This window comes from Budorcas taxicolor, chromosome X (genome assembly GCF_023091745.1).
Source record: "Budorcas taxicolor isolate Tak-1 chromosome X, Takin1.1, whole genome shotgun sequence".
Taxonomy (NCBI): Eukaryota; Metazoa; Chordata; class Mammalia; order Artiodactyla; family Bovidae; genus Budorcas; species Budorcas taxicolor.
This window is the reverse complement of record NC_068935.1, coordinates 63,005,590-63,024,315: the sequence shown is the minus strand read 5'-3', so window position 1 is coordinate 63,024,315 and position 18,726 is coordinate 63,005,590. Positions and strand designations below refer to the sequence as shown.

The window sequence follows — 18,726 nt, the reverse complement described above, 5'->3', positions numbered from 1 at the left end:
GCGGGGCGGGGGCGGCGCGCGGGGCGGGGGCGGCGCTTCAGGAAGAAGCTGCAGTTTTTAAGCTGCTCGCGGAGAGGGTGGGCGACGCAGAGTCCCGGAGCCAGTGGGTGGGGTTGGAGGCGGAGCATGGCAGCCATGCAGGAGACTGGTGGGGACGTAGGCGCAGGCAGCCTGGCGGGTGGCGCCAAAAGCCAGGGCCGGCGGGGGGTCGGGGGTGGCCGGGGCGGCCCCGGCAGCGCGGGTGCTGCTTCCGCTGCAGACCACGGAGCTCCGGGTGTCGCGCCGGCCCAGCACTCTTCCCAAAGGCCGGGAAGCCGACCATGCGTATTGTATCCTACTCGAGGGGCAGTGCGGATTGGGCTGGGGGCTGCCTGCGGTGGGAGGTGGGACAAACGGACCGGCGGGTCAGGGGCTGCTGGGGGGTGGAATGGCCAGGGCGCCTGGGGCGGGTAGAGAATAGAGAGCTGAAGGGAGACTGGAAGCTGGGATGGGCCTGGGTGGCGTGGGTCGGGGGAAGAAATGGGATCACGGGGCAGTGGGGTGGCTGGGCTGGATTAGGGCTACGAGTGGCCCGGAGGGGCTGGATGCGGTCCTGAGACAGGACCCAGAGCTCCAAATCCTTGTGGGTGGTACCTTAACCGCATCTCCATCAGCACCCTAAGCGTGCCTTTCCCGTCCGCCTTGGAGGCAGAGATTGCCCGTGGGTCCCTGGCCCCAGATACCGAACCTCACCGTGGGGCGGTTGGGAAGGAGCTCACAGTGAGCGGCAATGTCCTGGCGGTGTAAGTTGGAAAAGGGGCTGGTTGGAAGTGGTAGCAGGTGACCAAGCTTGTCTCTCGCCAGGGGCGCTCTGTTTGGACATACTCAAGGGCTGTGTTTATGGAGGTGACGCAGTGCCCTTGATTCCACCCATCTCCACCTTGATTCTCTTTTTCTGTCACTTTCAGCTGCTGGAGAGCTGAAGATTGCCGCCTCCTTCGAATCTCCATTGTCAACTTTCTGGACCAGCTTTCTCTGGTGATGCGAACCATGCAGCGCTTTGGGCCCCCTGTTGCCCGCTAAGCCAGGGCTGGGGAAAGGGGGGTCTGATCTGGTGGCCCTTCCTAGACAGTGCATCCTTCCTAGGGCAGTGATTCCTGCACTAGTTGCCTATTATGGGGGCCTCATCTTTTGGCTATAATGGCCCTTGTGTGCTCAAGGTCCACTTGCATTGTTTGGTACTTAAATGTTTCTTAACTACTGAAAATAAAATTGACCTATGATGAGTTTATTTTCAACTGTAGCACCTTCAAAATTCTTGCATTTGTCCTTAGATTGGAGGGTTCTGATTCAGATAGTCAAGTAGTACAGTGTAAGTGAAGATAATCTAAGAAATGGAGGAGGATAGGTCCTGTCTCTCATTCAGTATTAGCTACTATCAATATTTTGGAGTATTTTCTGAGTTTTATAGTTACATAGTAAATGTGTAACAATAATATTTGATATTGTGCAAGTTTAGCATTTTTCCTGGTATTTCTCATCTAACATGAACTTTTTTCTAAAAATTATTCAAAATCATTATTGATTGTTTAAACTATTTTCAGTCTTTGCCATATTATAGGTAATGATTCTGTGGAACGCTTGTATATAGATCTTTGCATGAATGATAAAGATTACAAGAAGTAGAATTAATTAAATATTTAAAGCTCTCAATCTGAAGCATGTGAAATTACTCTCCATAAAATACCCTCCCACCAGAATTCTGGTTTCCCCACATTAGTGTCACCATTGGGGGCTTCCCAGGTGGTGTAGCAGTAAAGAATCCACCTGCCAGTGTGGGAGGCACAAGAGATGAGGGTTTGATCCCTGTGTCCAGAAGATCCCCTGGAGGAGGAAATGGCAACCCACTCCATGATTCTCGCCTGGGGAATCCCATGGATAGAGGATCCTGGTGGGAGTCCATGGAGTCGCAAAGAGTCAGACACGATTGAGGGCCTCAGCACTGCACAGGGGCACAATTGACTGCAGTGCACTTGGGACAGTAAAGAGCTGGCAGACATGAAGGTGTTTGTTGGCCATGAAGCTCTGGACCATTTTGAACAGAGTGGGGACAAGGGCCACCATGTTTATTGACAGAGTCCTGGTGCCTCCCATGGTGAGAAGAGGCAGGGCAGAAATGGGGTCCAGGCAAGAGACAAGGGCAGCTTGGACCAGTCAGGGGCAGTGGGGATGGGGAGAAGGGAGTGGCTTCTGAACATGTCTTGAAGGTGGAGCCACCCAGCCTCATTGATGGATTGGACATGGCTGCCCTGGACCACCTCAGATCCTCAGAAACCCCACAAGGAGTCACCCTTCCTCCCACAGATGGCCTCCAGCTCAGGCAGAGTCCAACAGTCTCCCCACCTGCTTCCACCTGCCCTGAGAACAAAGCCACATGCCAACTCTGTTTCCTAACATTTAATTAGGAAAAAAAAAAATGACAGGTCAAAGAAAACCTCATGCAGAAAAGAAAAAGGCCAAATCGGGTTTGTAGGAGCATGGACTGGGGCCAGGTTCCTCCAAGGAGGCAGAAGGACAAAGGAGTAAGGCACTGCCACCTCTGCCTCTCGAGGCGTGCGCAGGGCAGGGCAGCGGAGGGTGAGTGGTCTGAGGGGCGTGCAGACCCCGCAGATGGAGTTTGGCAGCAGGGCCTGGAGGAGGAGAGTCCGGTGCCCCCAGGCCCAGGTCTGGCCCTGGCAGGAGCCTGATTCAAGCCCTCCAGGCCTCAGAGAACACGGCCTGGGAGGAGGCCCAGGCCTAGCCCGAGAAGTCTGGACAGGCTTCTGTGTCAGCTGCTGGGGGACCCCTACGCAGAGCCGTAGTCTGAGGGCACCTTTGGAGCCTTGCCCACCCCGAGTGCTGCTGGTGTCCAGGCCCTCTCCTGGAGATGGGCAGGGGCAGCCAGGGGAAGGGGTGGGGCCAGAGGTGAGGCCAAGGCTGACCCTGTCCCAAGGGGAGCCGGAGGACTCGAGGTGAGTGAGGTTGGGACATCTGGGGCAGGGGTGGGTGGATAAGGGGGGGGCCGTATTTACAGATGGAAAGGGTGAGTGGAGATAAATTAAATAAATAGGTGTTTGAGGCATAAATAGCAAGGTCAGGGGTGATCACCAGACTGGGCAAGAGGGCAGGGGGAGGGTGGGGGTATTGCTGCTGCTGTGGTGGGGGGCTTGGTCCAGTCGCCCCCTCCCCACGCAGGGCCCAAAGCAAGGCACTAATGAAGGGCCCCGGGCTATGCCAGGGGTATCTCGGCCCAGTGCCACCTGATCCAGGGCTCAGCCCAGGACCCAGGCCCGAGACGTCCCCTGGACAGGAGACTGGCTCAGGTCTGAGGTGCGCCTTTCTCTCCAGGTCGGCTGCCCTTAGCTGTTGCTGGACACGAGGCCGATGATCTGCTCCAGTTTCTGGCGCAGCTTGTGTTTCCGACAAGAGGCATCTCGGTCCAGGGCGCTAAGAACCTGGGAAGCAGGCCCCGAGCTGGGCTCTCAGGGGCAGCGGGCCGTTCCTCCCAGCCAAGCCCCCTGCTCCTTGGGGCAAGCTTGCCCCTCCCTCAGGCCTCAGGGTGTCCCTCCCTGCTGGCCGGGACCCTGGGCACATGGCCTCCAAACAGCCCCTCTTCGACCCCAAATCCTCCTCCAACCGCACAACTCTCATCCCTCCTCTCCAAGGCCAGCATGCAGCCCCATCCAAGGATGGTGTGGACTCAAGGCTCCCCTTTCCCATCCCCTGCAAACCCCCAATCCCACCCTAGACCTCTCCCATCCAAAGCAGCAGGCCTTCTTGGGCCTCATCTCCGTTGACCATGGGCAGCACCCATCACTCGTCCTGACACCTGGCAGGGGTCCTCACGCATGTGTTCCAGGCCCGTGTGGCACTTGAGGGGGTGTCCCTCCCGACCCTCCTCAGACTCCGCAGCCAGCTCCCCTTCTGCTCTGCCACAGCTCTGTCTCTAGCTGCCCAAGGACTCCCTTGGTGAGCTCATCCAGGCTCAGGGCTCTCAGCCCTGTATCCAGTTGAAGTTTACCAGTTCTCATCTCCAACCAGGAGCCCAATCCTGAAGCCCACCCTCTGGCTTCCCTGTCTACTGAAGCTCAAGTCACAAATCAGGCAGGTGGCCTGACCCTGCCCACCTCTGGCCCCAGCCTTCGTTCCTGGCCCTTTACTTTCTCCCAACCAGAACTTGGTGCTTCAGCCAGTAGCTTCTCTTCTGGGTCCCTCACCTCCCCACATCTACAGAGTGTGTCACGTGTGCCATCCTGAGGGCTTGTTTGTGGGAGGAATTGTGAGTAATCCAAGAGCTGGTCTCCCTGACTCCCATCACACCCCTGCTTTTGCCACTGGCTGCACTCTCAAACTCGAGGGGCCTGCGGGGGTGGCACGCACCTCCTGACGGTACTTGGTGACGTAGAAATAGAGCTCACTGAGCGCACTGAGGACATTGAAGTCACTTGCGTGGAGACGGGACTGCTCCACCAGATACGCATCCATGTCCTGGTCACTGATGGATGCCATCTTGGCTATGTCCCGGTAGTACCTAATGGGATCCCAAAGAAGTCATGCTGGCAGCTGCTGCAAAAGTCAAAGCCCTTGTCCTGGCTGCCAGGCCAGCCTCTGGGCCTTCTTCCTGAAGCTAGCCTTTCATTAATATGTGCCAGCCTGGGCAGGGCCAGCTTCTACCCTCTCACCCAGTAGCCATGTCCCGTGGGTGTCCAGGCCCCCCACCCCCACACGCTGGGGCCCACCTCTCCACCCAGCTCTTGTAGTTGGGGATGTCCTTGGCATAGAGCAGCTTGTTGGAGGGCGAGTCCTTGCCCAGGCGGTGCTCCGACGTGGAGCAGGAGTCCATGAAGGTCTGGGCCACCACCGACAAGCAGGCGTCCGTGATGCTGCTCTTGTGGATGTCGAACACGAACTGCGGGTTCTTGATCACGTTCACCCAGAAGCGCAGGGGCAAGCTAGACAGAGGGACAAAGGCCCGCAGCTCCCCAGTTTCCCCGTGCCACACCCTCCTGTCTGCTCACCTCCACAGGCCCACAGGTGGCAAGATGACACACTGAGAGTTAGCAGCCTTTTCTTTAATTTTCAGCCTGACTTCAAGCAGTGAGAAGTAAGAGGAAATGGCATTCTGGCCTTGGTGATCTCAATGCTCCCCCCAACACACACATTCACCCCCTGAACCAGGCTTCCAGCATCTCTGCACTGTGCCAGCGGTATCACCAGGTGAGCAGCCAGGCCCAGACAGTCAAGGGCATCTCTGAGTGTGGAGAGCACTATCTGCATCCCAGCCACCCAAACTCCTGGCAGAGTGACAGACCCTTGCTCTCCCTACTCGGTGGCACCGTCAATGCCAGGCCACTGTCCTCTCCTGCTGGGATGAGCAGTCCAGCCCCCAGCCCCCACTGTCACCCTGACCGAGGTCCCCAAGTATCAGCCAAGCCTCCTTTTCCCACCCAGCCCTGGAGGGCCAGCGCACAGTGGTACCAGTTGCTCTTCCAGGTGTGGCGCACATCGGGATCACTGATCTGCCGCTGGTCAGCCTGCTCATCCAGGAAGTCAAACATGTACTTAATGGCCAGTGGCAGGGCCGAGCCGCGGTGTGCCGTGCTGAACACAGTTTCAAAGAGGTCATCCACGAACTTCTGCAGTGTGCCCTGCAGGGGCACAGCAAGGGCACTGGCTGACAGGGAGCCAAGGGGGAATGTTCCCACAGCAGGACAGATGGGGATGGAGAGGCCTGACAGTGAGTGGGGCTTCTCTGCCCAGCTAACAACACCCTTCAAATAGGCCTGGCCTTGACCTCAGGGTGGCAGTTCCCATAGCCAAGGCCTTAAGACAGTCCCTTGGCAATGGAACAATCCAGTGGCCCCTCCCCCAGGCAGCCAGAGCCAGCCTGAGGGCCAAGTCGAGGACAGAAGGGACCCACACTCAGGCCAGGATGGCACAGGGCAGGCGCACCTTGGTGGCCAGCAGCCGTGTCAGGTAGATCTCTGAGACCATCTTGCTGCCACGGTCACCCTCTCGGTGGTCGGCGTGGTCATGGTTCTTCACCAGGTGCCACAGCTTGGTGCCCGTCTCCTGGTCCGGGGTGATCATGGGCGCCCGAGAACGGAGGCTGTCGGGGCTGCTGGCCGTGCGAAGCAAGCTCTCTGGGGCAGGGGATGGTGTGCCTCCTTAGGCCAATGGGCCAGCCATCACCATGGCTCTTGCCCCCTCTATCCCAGGAGCCACGCACTTCTAGGTTCTAAAGAGCCCAGACCTCCTGAAAGCAGGGTCCAGGGAGGCTGCCAGAGCCAAGCTGGCTGCTCGGAGCAGGGGTTCCCCACCACGGCTGACACAACCTCAAAGGGCACGAGGCCAGCAGACGCCACCACACTGAGGACACTTACCGTAGCGGCTGAGGGAACGGGTGAAGGTGAAAGAGTTGGCCATGTTATAGGCTGACACTTGTTTGGGCACCAGCGCCACCAAGGAACCGTCTGTCACCTGCAGATGCCAGGGACAGAGAGGGGGCAATGCAGGAGGTTGAGAAGCCAAGGGGCCAACCCTGTGGGGATATGTGGGGCAGCTTCCACAGCTCCCAGAGGAGGGCCTGTATTGTGGGGGTGACGGAGGAGAGGGGCCAGCATGGGGCCACAGCCCCACAGGAGCACTGGTCATGGGTGGCCCTCCAGCTCCTCACCTGGTAGTGGGCCAGCGAGTTGACCCTCTTCCAGTCACACTCGATCTTGGTGGTGACATCCTCATCCTGGAGGATGACACGGGCCATGCGGCCCTGGCGCCACTCTGCAGGCCACAAACAGCTCAGTGTGGGGGGGAGCATGAACAACAGCTATGGTACCAGGAGGTGCGGGGGGGGCTGGGAGGAGAGGGCAGGGGCCTCACCTAGGTCCATGTCCTCAGCTTTGGGACGCTGGGAGTAAGGGATGCCCTTGTACACAGCATCAAGCAGCTTGTCTTTGGCCTGGGTGATACTGTCACAGTTGAGCACCTTCACAGGCACCTCAGCGCTGCCCTCGCTCTCCGGGCACACACAGTGCAGGGTCTGAGGGGGTGGGGGGCCACAGGGTGGGTCCTGGGTGAGGCTTCCCCGAAGGCCTGACACCCTGTCCACCTGACCACCCCCCGACACCACACACCAGCGTCTTATAGTCGATCTGCTGCCGGATGAGCTTGTCCTCGCTCAGCGAATACCGTGCCTCACCCGTGATGGCGTCAATGGGGCCCTTCTCCATCTGCTGCTTGATGGCACAGTACAGCAGGAAGAGCGGCTCCCCAGCACACTCCTGTGGGCAGGGCCGGGCATACAGTTGCCTGCCAGCCAGCTGGCAGCTTCCCCACCCTACAGCCCCCACCACCTGCCCTGTGAGCATGCACACCTTCAGAAACTTATGCAGCAGGAAGGTGAACCAGTTGGTGAGCATCTTCTCAGCCACCGACTCAGTCCTGGAGAGAAAGGGGTGCTGGGGTCCTAGCCGGCAGGGGCCTCCCTAGGGGTGGGGCCTGGCCAGGGCAGGGTTGGCCTGGGGGCTGGGGGAGGGGGGACCCAGTACCTGCGCAGAAGCAGCTTCGGGTGGTTCTTGCTCTCAAGGTTCTTCTCGATGAGGTCCGCCAGCAGCTGCTTAAGCAGGCCCGTGGCGTAGTCGAGGCGGCTCTGCAGGACCACCATGGTGAGGGAGGCCACGGTGCCCCGGTCACGCATGGAGAAGCTGCTCTGGGCCTCCAGGGTGTGGATGAAAGTGAGCACGAAGGCGCGGCTGTGCAGCAGCTGCCCGAAGAGACGCAGGGCCTTCTCAACGTGGGGGGGGCTCTGGAGGCAACAGGGCATCTCAGAGAGCAGAGGTGACCCTGCGGATGACAGGGCAGGGGCAGACAATGGTGGGGGGAGTGTATGGGGCGGGGTGGGACTCACATCCAGCTCCTTAAGCACCGGGTGGGCCTCAATTCCTGGGAAGAGCACCCGCACAGCATAGGTCCGGTAGTCCAGGAAAGGGATCTGCACACCGTCCATGTGGTTCGTCAACTCATTGATGTCTGTCTGCAGCTCAGCAAAGGCTGGGGAGGGCCGGTGGGGCAGAGTGAGCAGGGCAGGAGCAGGGAGCCCCTGCGGCCTGCCCCACACCCCACCTCCACACAGGCACCTTCCTTGCACTCCAGGGCCACCCGGGACTCCAAATTGTCCATCTGGAGCTGGAGCCGCTTTAGTGTGCGGTCGGCATCCTGAGTCTTACGTTTGTAGGCAACCAGCACGGCAGTGATGGCCAGCAGCAGGAGGCTGCCCCCTACCGCCAGCCCCACCACGGCCGGCAGGGTCAGTGCGCGCTCAGCCGTGATGTGCAGGGTGCCCAGCCAGAACTCCAGACCGCCCACCAGCACCTGTGGGGATGGGCACACAGTGAGGTGAGCCCCACGCCTGCCCCAGGCTGCCCTGGCCGCCTCCCTGCCCCATACCCACCATGACGGGCTGCCGGCCTGTCTGGCTGGGGGAGTCACAAAGGAGTTGTGTGTCGGAGACGGTGAGCGCACATGGCTGGCCCCCTATCAGCACCGTGTAGTTGAGGCGGGAGCTGCCAGCTGCTGCAGGGATCAGATTCTTGCCCTGCACACAGACACCCCAGTCAGCCAGGGCTCCCCCTTACCCCAGCCCTCCTGCCCTTTGCTCCTGCCCCAGCGGCACCTTTAGCACTACGTGGGAGCCCGGTTTGATGTCCAGGACCCCAGAGGGCCCAAGAGGCTCAAAGCTGGGGTCAGGGTAGTAGGTGAAGGAGGACCGGTTGAGGGAGCGGGCGGTCTGCACATGGTCCAGCAGGAAGCCAAACTCATCTGGGTGCTCGCCCTGGGCCTGCAGCTGGGGCTGCCCCAGGAAGATGCCAGGGGCTTTACACAGCATGGCAGTGTCATTGATCACCTGGCATGTCTGCGGGGACAAAGGCAAGCAGTCCAGCACTTGAGGCCACAGCGGGCAGAGTGGCAGGGGTGGGACGGGGGGCGCAGCTGGCACTCACGTTGGTGGTCTCGATGCCTCGGTACTTGGCCCGGACCCGGGGCTCCTGGACCGTCAGCAAGTGGGTCCCACTCACGGTGATGGCAGTGCTTCCACTAGGGACAGGAGTGAGGGACTTCAGGGTTCCTCCCCAACTGCCCCGAGCATGGCCCTCTCTCTGCTTTCCCCATTGGAAGTGGAAGTGAAGTGAAAGTCACTCAGTCGTGTCTGACTCTTTGTGAGCCCATGGACTATATAGTCCATGGAATTCTCCAGGCCAGAATACTGGAGTGGGTAGCCTTTCCCTTTTCCAGGGGATCTTCCCAACCCAGTGGCCCTGGAGCCTCCCTAACCCTGGGTCACCCAGTGGGTGCCAAGTGTCGTGTGGTCATGGAGGAACCAGGCTCCCCTCTGCTGAGGAGGGTTCAGGCTCAGAGGGGGGAACTTGATGCCAGGCGCTCAGAGACCTGGTCCCCAGCATCCCCTCTTACTTGATGATGCTCCACGTGGGCTCGAGGCGTGTGACAGTGGGGTCCTGGGTGTAAGTGTAGACAACACCGGGACTGGAGATGTTGGCGCGGTCAATGGCCAGCGTGATGGGGGCTTGGCTCGGGCCGAGGGTGGAGACAGGCGAGATGCACACGATGGCTTCAGCATCCCTCCTGCATCAGCAAGTGGGGACTTGGAGAGAGTGGCCCAGGGCTGCCCACCATCTGCCAGCCTGAGGCCCCAGCTCCCAAACAACCCACCGGACGAACTGGCACTCGCCATCTCTCACGATCACCATGACCCTGCTGCCGGCGTCCAGAGCCCTTCCAGAGATGGTGAGCCGCGTGCCCCCGGAGGCTGGGCCCCGACTAGGACTCACACGGTCAAACGTAGGTGTCTATGGGAGAAGACGTCCTAAGGGGCAGGGCGAGGCAGGGGGGGCCAGGCCACACGCTACCCCCAGGAAGCGATAGGAGAGGAAACGGGTAGGCAGCCCACCCACCACAAAGGTGTAAAGCTGCTCAGACTGCGTGCGGAAGTCAGCCGAACAGTCGCCGACACAGAGCTCCGCAGGCCCCGGTGGAGGGCTGGGTACCAGTGACTCTTCCATCTCACAGACGATCCTGAGGGCAGGGTCCGAGAAGGTCAGGCCCTGGAGGCCAGCCCCCAGCGGGGGATGAGGCCTGGTGTCCGCCAGCTGGGCTGCACTCACCTCTCAGCACTGATATACTCAGTGGGGATGGAGTTGCAGCGCACGCCAGCCACCCGTAGGCCCACCTCTCGGGAGGTGAGGCCCAGGTTCTCACCCACGATGGTGATCCAGGTGCCCCCCTCCTTGGGCCCCATGACTGGGTGGATCTGCAGAGCAGGATGGGAGGCAGGAGGGTAAGCTGAGTTGGCGGGTGCCCAGAGGGCAGTGGGTGGAGGGGAGACCGACCTGAGCAATGCGAGGATGGCTGCAGCGAGCGCCCTTCTGGTTCGGGTGCATCCAGTTTGTCTTGGGGGCTGGGCAGTGGGCCCGCAGCTGGCACCTGTGCTCCGAGATGCACCAGCCACAGTTGAAGCGGGGGTCAGCCTTGAGGCAGAGGCCACAGCTGGGCCGCTGCGCCCAGCACTTGTACAAGAGGGCTGTGGGCACAGAGGGCATCGCTGGGGAGCAGTTATGGGCCCTATCGAAGGGTCCCCCTGTGGGACCCCGGCCCCAGCTCGTGCCTATGCTGCCCCAGGAAGTGAGGTCCTCAGCCCCATCCCGCAGCTCACCTCGGAAGGTAGCAGGCTTGTCAATGGGGAAATCGCCATCCCAGACCACGGAGAAGTCCAGCTCGGTGTCACCGTACTCATCACCTTCATAAGAATACTGGGGGAGAAGGACTCGTGTGACCCTCGTGAAGGTGTGCAGACCACCCCCCCAAGCTCTAGCTCAGGAATCCCCAGCAGGAGACTCAGAAGGTCCTATGCCAGGATGAGCCGAGGCTTTCCGAAGAGTCTGCTGGGCACAGCCCAGACCCCTGAGACAGGCAGGGTGGGCCTCACCGAGGCGTTCTGGCACTGCACGCTGCTGCTGTTGAAGCGCACGGCGGGCACCCGCTGATGCCGGCCCTGCACCCGGACCACGCACTCGTAGTTCTTCTGCCCCGACTGAGGCTGCGGCAGGTTCTTGGCCTGCAGGGTGAGGGGCTGCACAACGCCTACCGGGATCAGGAGGTCCCCGCTGGGCAGGATCTCAGGGCAGCCCTGAGGGGAGAACCCCCACGTTGAGGAGGCTCCAAGAAAACCCCAAGATGGAGGGCAGCAAAGCCAGGGACCAGCCTGCAGGGAGCCCGGCCCCCTCGTGCGCGATGCCCGCCTCACCTCAGGGTTGCGCACCCTGCCCTCCTGGAAGGAACAGTCATGGGGCTGGCTGGTACACACGTGGCGGTACTTACACCACTGGCAGGGGTAAGGGCTGCTGACGCAGGATATGCACCTGGAGGGGAGAGGCTTCAGAAATCATGGAGGAGACCAAACTGGGCCCTTCACTGTCCCTTGCGTGGGCCACACGGCAAGCCAAAGGAAAAAGGCGCCCACGTCACAGCGAGCCACAGAGACGTGGGGACCGGGGGTAGGCCAGCTACTACTCACGACTGGAGAACGCTGCAGTTGTAGAAGACGAAGTCGGCCCCAGCAAACCTCACACCGGTCTCCTTGGAGAGCAGCTGCAGCCGCACAGTGCGGGTGGCCCCTGCAGTGAGCCCGTGGCACCCCGTGTGAGCCATGGACAGACAGCATCCCCCACCCCCCGCAGCCCCATCCACTGACCGTGCCCCCGGGTGAGAGCCCGGAGCTCCTGGAGGGAAGGCGAGGGGCAACGTAACTCCCCGGAGGGCAGCAGGACGGCCTCGCTCTGGGTCACCTCCTCGAAGGCACAGCTCACACCCGCACTGAGGTCTGGCACGTTGCTCATGGCCACAGTCAGCTGCGGGAAGCCGAGGGCTTGGAGGAGGGTCCACTGCAGCACGCGGGCGCCACGGCCCTGCCATGTCCCCGCCACGCCCCTCACCTGCACCCTGGGTGATGTCACCGACACGTTGTTGGGCCAGATGTGCACCTGGACACACTTGCTGAGCGCCTCAGCGAAGCCATACGGGGCCACAGCACCTGGACAGGCCCCTTGGCGGCAGCACCTGTGTGGGGTCAGGCCAGGCCCATCCCACAGCTGCCCTGGGGGCCAGGAAGGGATGACGAGGGGGCAGCCGGCCCGGCCTACGGTGCCAGACAACCACATGCCTCGGCTTCATCCCCGAGGGCCTGAGAGACATCACTCGGGCCAGAGGTTCTATTCACTAGCGGGAGAAAGTCAGAAGGGAGGGAGAGGGAGGCTACAAGGGCACAGCTGGTAGGGTGGGCACGTGGGAGAGGGCAGGCACCACAGCCCCCAGCCACGGGCAGAGCTGGGCAGGTCCTCACCTGTGCTGTAGCACGCACCAGCCACAGTGCGGGTCCCCCGAGCCCAAGCAGGCCGCACAGTTCAGGTATTGCTCGCAGGTCTCCACTGGGAGCTGGCTCACCTGGGCACAGCCGAGTTAGCATGTGCCGCGCCCTGCCCCCAGCCCACCCCGCCACCTGCCCCGGGCCCACCTGCTTCTCACTCAGCAGGTAGATGTGCCGGTGGTCAGGGCTGAAGAGCAGGTCACGGAGAATGGGGCTGCCATCCACCACGGGCACCGTCTCGTACAGGTGAGCCTCCTGAGAGCTGTCAACCCGCACCTGGGCAACAAGACCAGCCACCTGACGCCACAGCAGCAGCCCATATACCCGGGCAGGCTCTTCTGCAGCCAGGGGCCCAGCCTTGTCCCATCATAGACAGCCGGGGAAGGATGAGACCAAGGCTGCCCCCTGGAGGCTCTTGGGGGTGTCACAGCTGGTCCAAAAAGGCTCACAGGGCAGAGAGAGAGATGACCACACTTACGGCAGAAAGCAAAGAAGAACTAAAGAGCCTCTTGATGAAAGTGAAAGAGGAGAGTGAAAAGGCTGGCTTAGATCTCAATATTCAAAAAACGAAGATCATGGCACCTGGTCACATCACTTCATGACAAATAGATGGTGAAACATTGGAAACAGTGACAGACTTTATTTTCTTAGGCTCTAAAATCACTGCAGATGGTGACTGCAGCCATGAAATTAAAAGATGATTGCTCCTTGGAAGAAAAGCTATGACCAACCTAGACAGTGTATTAAAAAGCAGAGAAGTTACTTGGCCAACAAAAGTCCGTCAAGTCAAAGCTATGGTTTTTCCAGTAGTCATGTATGGATGTGAGAGCTGGACCATAAAGAAAGCTGAGACCCAAAGAATTAATGTTTTTGAGCTGTGGCGTTGAAGACTCTTGACAGTCCCTTGGACTGAAAAGAGATCAAACCAGTCCATCTTAAAGGAAATCAGTCCTGAATATTCATTGGGACGACTGATACTGAAGCTGAAACTCCAATCCTTCTGTCACCTGATGGGAAGAACTGACTCATTGGAAAAGACCCTGGTGCTGGGAAAGATTGAAGGTGGGAGGAGAAGGGGACAACAGAGGATGAGATGGTTGGATGGCATCACCGACTCAACAGACATGAGTTTGAGTAAACTCTAGGAGTTGGTGATGGACAGGGAGGCCTGGCATGCTACAGTCCATGGGGTCACAAAGAGTCAGACACGACTGAGTGACTGAACTGTAACTGTAGAGTTTGGGCACGGGGAAAAGGTGAGATTTATAGGGGAAGGGATTTTCGGGATGATGGCAATACCCTGGAATGAAGGAGTGTTCATGCCAGTATAACTCTGCAAATGTACCAAAATCACAGAGATGCTTTATATGAGGGTGGGAGTGCGACATGGGAGTTATACCCCAATAAAGCTATGAGAAATGCAAAAAAAGGACCTGGAGGGTAGTAGACTAGGCCCCCAAGAGTTCCCTGGCCACTCCAGACCTCCTAGGAACAGCCCGCATCTCCCAGGTGAGCACAAGGAGAAGTTGGCAGTTGGTCTGACTCCTTGTCCCTTTAGAAAACCTCAGACCTCCCAGCCCTGAAACAGAAGCAACCCCTGGGCCTATGAGGGGACAAGATGGCAAAGGCAGTCATGTTCACATCTGTTCCCTCATTCGTTCAAGGAGGCTTCCTTAGTAGGTCAGTGGGTAAAGAATCTGCCTGCAATGCAGGAGACCCAGGTTCGATCCCTGGGTCAGGAAGATCCCCTGGAGAAGGGAACGGCAACCCACTCTAGTACTCTTGTCTGGAGAATTCCATAGACAGAGGACCTGGTGGGCTACAGTCCGTGGAATTGCAGAGTTGGACCCGACTATATGACTAAGTTTCCTTTCCTTTCCTTTTTCATTCAAGGAGGACCCAACAACAATGGCTCCTGCTCTCCTGGAAGGGAAGCCCAGAGATAAGGACAGAGGCCTGGGTCTGCCACAGGAAGCCAGTGGTTCAGGCCACAGCAGGCAGTGGCACTGGTGAGCGTGGGTGGCGCAGGGGCACACAGGGCTTGCCTGCACAGTCTTGTCCCCACCCCTCGTTCTGCATCTCAGCCTACCCTGATGCCCACAGGGCTGGTGCCCACCTTCTTGAGACTGCCACCGCGAGTGCCGATAAAGACCACAGAGTGCTGCTGGTAGGTGTAGGCGGCCACGCTGGTCATGCCATCGGTACTGTCAGCTAGCAGGGGCAGCCCCTCGATCACGTGCAGTCCACCCAGTGGCTGGTTCAACACCAGCCCACAGAAGTTTCCATTTATCTGCATGGGCTGGTGAAACAGGAGGGGTGCATGCGGGTCAGCTCACAGGTACCCACTGGACGTCGGCCACGAGATCCCACATTGTGGCACGGAAGAGGACTCAGAACTCATTCCTTGCTAGCCAAGACCAACCAACCATTAGTTCCGGGACCCCACAGGAAATGGGGGGATAAGAAAGGAGCTGGAGGAAGGCGAGCGGGCAGGAGTGGGGAGTAGACAGCAAAGCCTGGGAGGCTGCCACTGACGCAGAACATGAGGGGGCACCCACAAGACAGAGCTGGAGGAGCCAGCTGGGGACACAGGGGCAGGAAGAGGAAAGGAGTGGTCCACAAACAGAGTGTGCCCACCCAGAGGACTGGCAGGGAGGCAGGCTGGCAAGGGAAGAGAAGCTGCAAAGGCAGGGAGGGGATCACAGAGGGTGGGGGATTCTGGGCTAAGCTGTCACTCCCGAGACAGTCCAGGGAAGCATCTCCCAGGTGAGTGGGCCTGTCCAACCTGGGACAGGCTGGCAGCCTACTGGCTGCTGTGTGACCACCAGGGCTGGCCCCACAGACCTGGGAAGGGGCAGAGGGTCTGGCGGAGGGGTTGTGGGGGTGGGCAGGGGCTCACAGTGTTGATACAGGGCAGCTCCTTGTTCAGAAGCCAGGGCAGGGCCAGCGTGCCCTCCCCACGGTAGCAGGACTGGATGCGACGCCGGATGTGCGCATTGATGTTGCTGAGGGTAAAGAGGCAGAGGATGGTCTGCCGTGGCGGGCTGGCCCGGTTCTTCTGGCCCTGAGAGAAGACAGTGAAGAGGACGTCCTCATCGGCTGGCACACCCAGGGCCTGGGCCAACAGCAGGCCGGGTTTGGCCAGGTGGGCACTCTGCACCAGGCGGTACTCCACACCACGCCACGAGCAGCCGATGGGGAACTCCACGTATGAGTAGAATTCGGAGTCTCCTGAGCACATGCGCACAATCTTGGACGTGAAGAACTTCTCGCCCGCTGTGTCCAACAGTGTCTGCTGGGTGTCCAGCTGCAGCGTCAGAAAGTACACAAAGGAGGCGCTCACAAAGCCATAGACGTAGTAGATGTCAAAGGCCGGGTACAGGGACAGCGTGTCCGAGGGGATCTTGATCTGTGAGGAGACGAACTCGTCCTGGTACACCTACGGAACAGGTGGGGGACAAGGCTAGGGTCCACCCGTGGCCTCCCCATCTGTGGCCCCTGCCACTCGCCCTGGCCTCGATCCCACAACACGGTCCCCAAGGGGCTTCCATCACAACCCCCTGCCCATGCATGCACAGGACCCCAGGCCAGAAAGACTCCAGAGGGCAAGCCATGACCCAGCCCACCCTGCCATCCTCAGCAGCTTGTCCTGTCTGGGACCAATCAGGTCTCTTCCGGGGGCAGAGGCAGGACACATGAAGGCAGGAGGGCACAGGGCCTGGCTCCCCAGAGGGGAGTGAACGGATGGGAGGGCAGGGGCCACCTGACGGCCAGGGGGCGCTCACCCACCAGACTGAACATGTCTACACCGTCCTCGTCCCGGATGAGCTTTCGGGAGCTCAGGGTGGGGAAGTACTCAGACTTGCCGTCCACAGCCGTGCCTACAAACAGCTTGCTGGGCCCCTGGCCCTGCTCCACGATGACGCCAGCCATGGAGTCTGGCTCCTGGGCCCCCGACAGGTAGTGCTCCTTGCGGTGGTGGGGCTCACCCAGCTTGAAGAGGTCGTCCAGCCGCAAGAACTGGCAGATACCCTGCCAGATGCTGCCGCAGGCCACCAGGCGGCGGGCCGTGTAGTCTATGAGCAGCAGCTTGTTCACATTGTCCACGGGCGCCAGCCGGTGGGCACACACGCGCATGCTGGGGGGCGGGTAGCAGCGGGAGTTGTCCTCGACAGGCCCCGTGACGTGGACCCGCAGCTCGGTCAGATTGGGCGCCAGCTTGAAGATGTGGTTCACGGCGCCCACAAACACCTCCCCGGTCACCCGGTGCACAGCCAGGTGGGTGAGTGAGGTGTCCGTCACTGAGAAAACAGGGAAGGGCCCGTGGCTGCCCAGGGCCTGCCCGGCAGCCAAGAGGAACAGCAGGATGAAGATGGTGGGCATGGCTGGTGGCTGTCCCGGGGGGGTGGGCCTGGGGAGAGACAGCAGGGGCCAGTCAGAGGCCCACCCCCTGGTCTGACCTTGGGCCTCCGGCTGGCCTAGAACCACGGCCCAGAGGGTGGAGGCCGGTCACCTGCCACCACACCAGGGCCCCAGATGGCAGCCCCAGCTGGGAGAGAGGAGGGGCATCCGCCAGGGTGCACAAGGGAGCTACAAGCACAGGCAGGCTTGGGGGCCATCAATCACCCCCCACCCATTGCTGGCAAGCAGCCGGGAGGCCTCGCCTCAGCTGGGCCACACCCAAGTGGGCCTCGGCGCCAGATGCTGGGAGAGGCAGGGTGGGAGGCCCTACAGGAAGGAGAAGCTGAACAGCAGATCCCAAGCCCAAGGGTGGCCAGCCACACATGGGCGCAACACAATCACGGGCCACTCAAGGCCACAGAGCCGCCTCGCACCCTAGTGGGGGGGGGCGGGGAGGAGACAAGGGAGGGGGAAAAAGACTGCAAATGGGACGTTGGGGTGTCAGGACATCAGAGGTCTGAGGCATCAAAGTCTGAGCCCAAACAGCACCCAGGGACACCAATCCGCCTTAGGCACCCCAGCTGCCTCCTTGCCCCAAGGGCCTCTGTCTTCTGGCTGACCAGGAGCCTGCGATCGGTCTACAGGCTGCCACACAAAAGCCGAGTGGTCCCGGCCCCCATAGCAATGCACAGAGACAGACGGAAATCAGGCTCTGCCCAGGCACAACCGGATGGATGCCTGGGGCAGGGGTGCACGCAGCCCCCTCCAAAACCAGATGGTAGCTGGCAAAGGGGCGAGGCAGGGTTGGCAAACACGGCTAAGACTGGGGAGACAAGCCTAGGGACCCCCAGGAGCAGTGCCGGGCTTGCCTGGGTCTTCACCCGGAGGCCACACCTAGCTCCAGGCAGCCAAGACAGCAGAGCCGTGTCGTGGCAGCCAACGGGGCAGGGCTCAGGGCCCCCCTATCGGTGCCCAAGCCCCAAGGGAGACACAAGTTATCCCACCTTGCAGGGGGTGGCGGGGAACCAAACCAAGGCAGCCCAGAAGAAATGGGGCGGGGGAGGGGGCGGATTGCATTTGCCAGAACCAGGAGCAGACCCAGCTTGGAACTGCTAAGTTTCAGCTCAAGACAGCTCGGCTCTCCCAGGCTCTTTTGTCAAGGTCTGCATCCTGGACCCTGAATGCCAGAGCCAGAGAAGAAAGGAGGGCGGAGAAGGGGGGACGTCATTGCCACCCTCACCTCCTCCGCAGCGCACCGGAATACAAGCCTAAGAAGGGGAACGGGACGGGTCGGGAGGGACACCTGAAGTGGCACGCTGTGGAGCCCAAATGCCCGCTCCAAAGCACAGCCTGGAAGCGGGAGCCTCCGGACAACCGAGCCTCTCTGCGCCAGCCCTGCGGAGCCCGAGGATGCGGGCAGACCCTGGCAGAAACGGGGCTCTCGCACCCGCTCCCCGATGCCCTGCGCGGTTCTGCCAGCCCGGGTTGCCCTGCCCCCATCCAGGGACACCGCCCCCCCTCCGCCGCCCCACTCCCCCCAGTGGACGGAGGCGCCGGGGCTGCTTCTCCACCACAAAGGGTCCCCATCGGGTAGGGGGCTGGCGGCGGGGGCGCCGAGCACTGAAGACCAGTCGGGCGGGCGCCCAAGAAGGCAGGGGCAGGGCCCGACCCCTGGGAGGCCAAGGCGAACCCCAGGGATGCCCGACCCCGGGGCGGATGAACAGGCTGGCCTCGCACAGGCGGCAGGAGCGAGGGGGGTGGTGGCAGGCACCTACCTGTCCCTCCGCCGCCGCCGGGTCCGGGTGGCCGCCTGTCGGCCACGTGGACGCGCCCTCGAGCCCCACACCGCCCCGCTCGCGCGCCCTCGCTGC

At 60.9% G+C, this 18,726-nt stretch overlaps 2 protein-coding genes across 2 annotated transcripts; one reads left to right on the top strand and one right to left on the bottom strand.

The window, feature by feature from the left end:
* Positions 1-135: 135 nt before the first annotated feature.
* On the top strand, positions 136-1,610 carry LAGE3 (L antigen family member 3). The gene is made up of 3 exons (XM_052663702.1): positions 136-329; positions 654-782; positions 948-1,610. The coding sequence occupies exons 1-3, from the start codon at positions 136-138 to the stop codon at positions 1,060-1,062; spliced, it is 438 nt and encodes a 145-aa protein (XP_052519662.1). The 3' UTR covers positions 1,063-1,610.
* Positions 1,611-2,597: 987 nt separating this feature from the next.
* Positions 2,598-16,837, bottom strand: PLXNA3 (plexin A3). The gene is made up of 32 exons (XM_052662592.1): positions 16,244-16,837; positions 15,354-15,893; positions 14,571-14,753; positions 12,602-12,730; positions 12,431-12,531; positions 12,024-12,147; positions 11,783-11,939; positions 11,606-11,705; positions 11,336-11,450; positions 11,018-11,218; positions 10,745-10,841; positions 10,422-10,612; positions 10,197-10,342; positions 9,987-10,107; positions 9,745-9,881; positions 9,487-9,657; positions 9,018-9,111; positions 8,690-8,929; positions 8,468-8,611; positions 8,154-8,388; positions 7,925-8,067; positions 7,566-7,822; positions 7,392-7,458; positions 7,152-7,298; positions 6,898-7,057; positions 6,695-6,798; positions 6,402-6,498; positions 5,971-6,161; positions 5,497-5,666; positions 4,758-4,970; positions 4,399-4,549; positions 2,598-3,473 (listed from the first exon to the last, which is right to left on the bottom strand). The coding sequence occupies exons 1-32, from the start codon at positions 16,835-16,837 to the stop codon at positions 3,378-3,380; spliced, it is 5,616 nt and encodes a 1,871-aa protein (XP_052518552.1). The 3' UTR covers positions 2,598-3,377.
* Between the last annotated feature and the right edge of the window lie 1,889 nt (positions 16,838-18,726).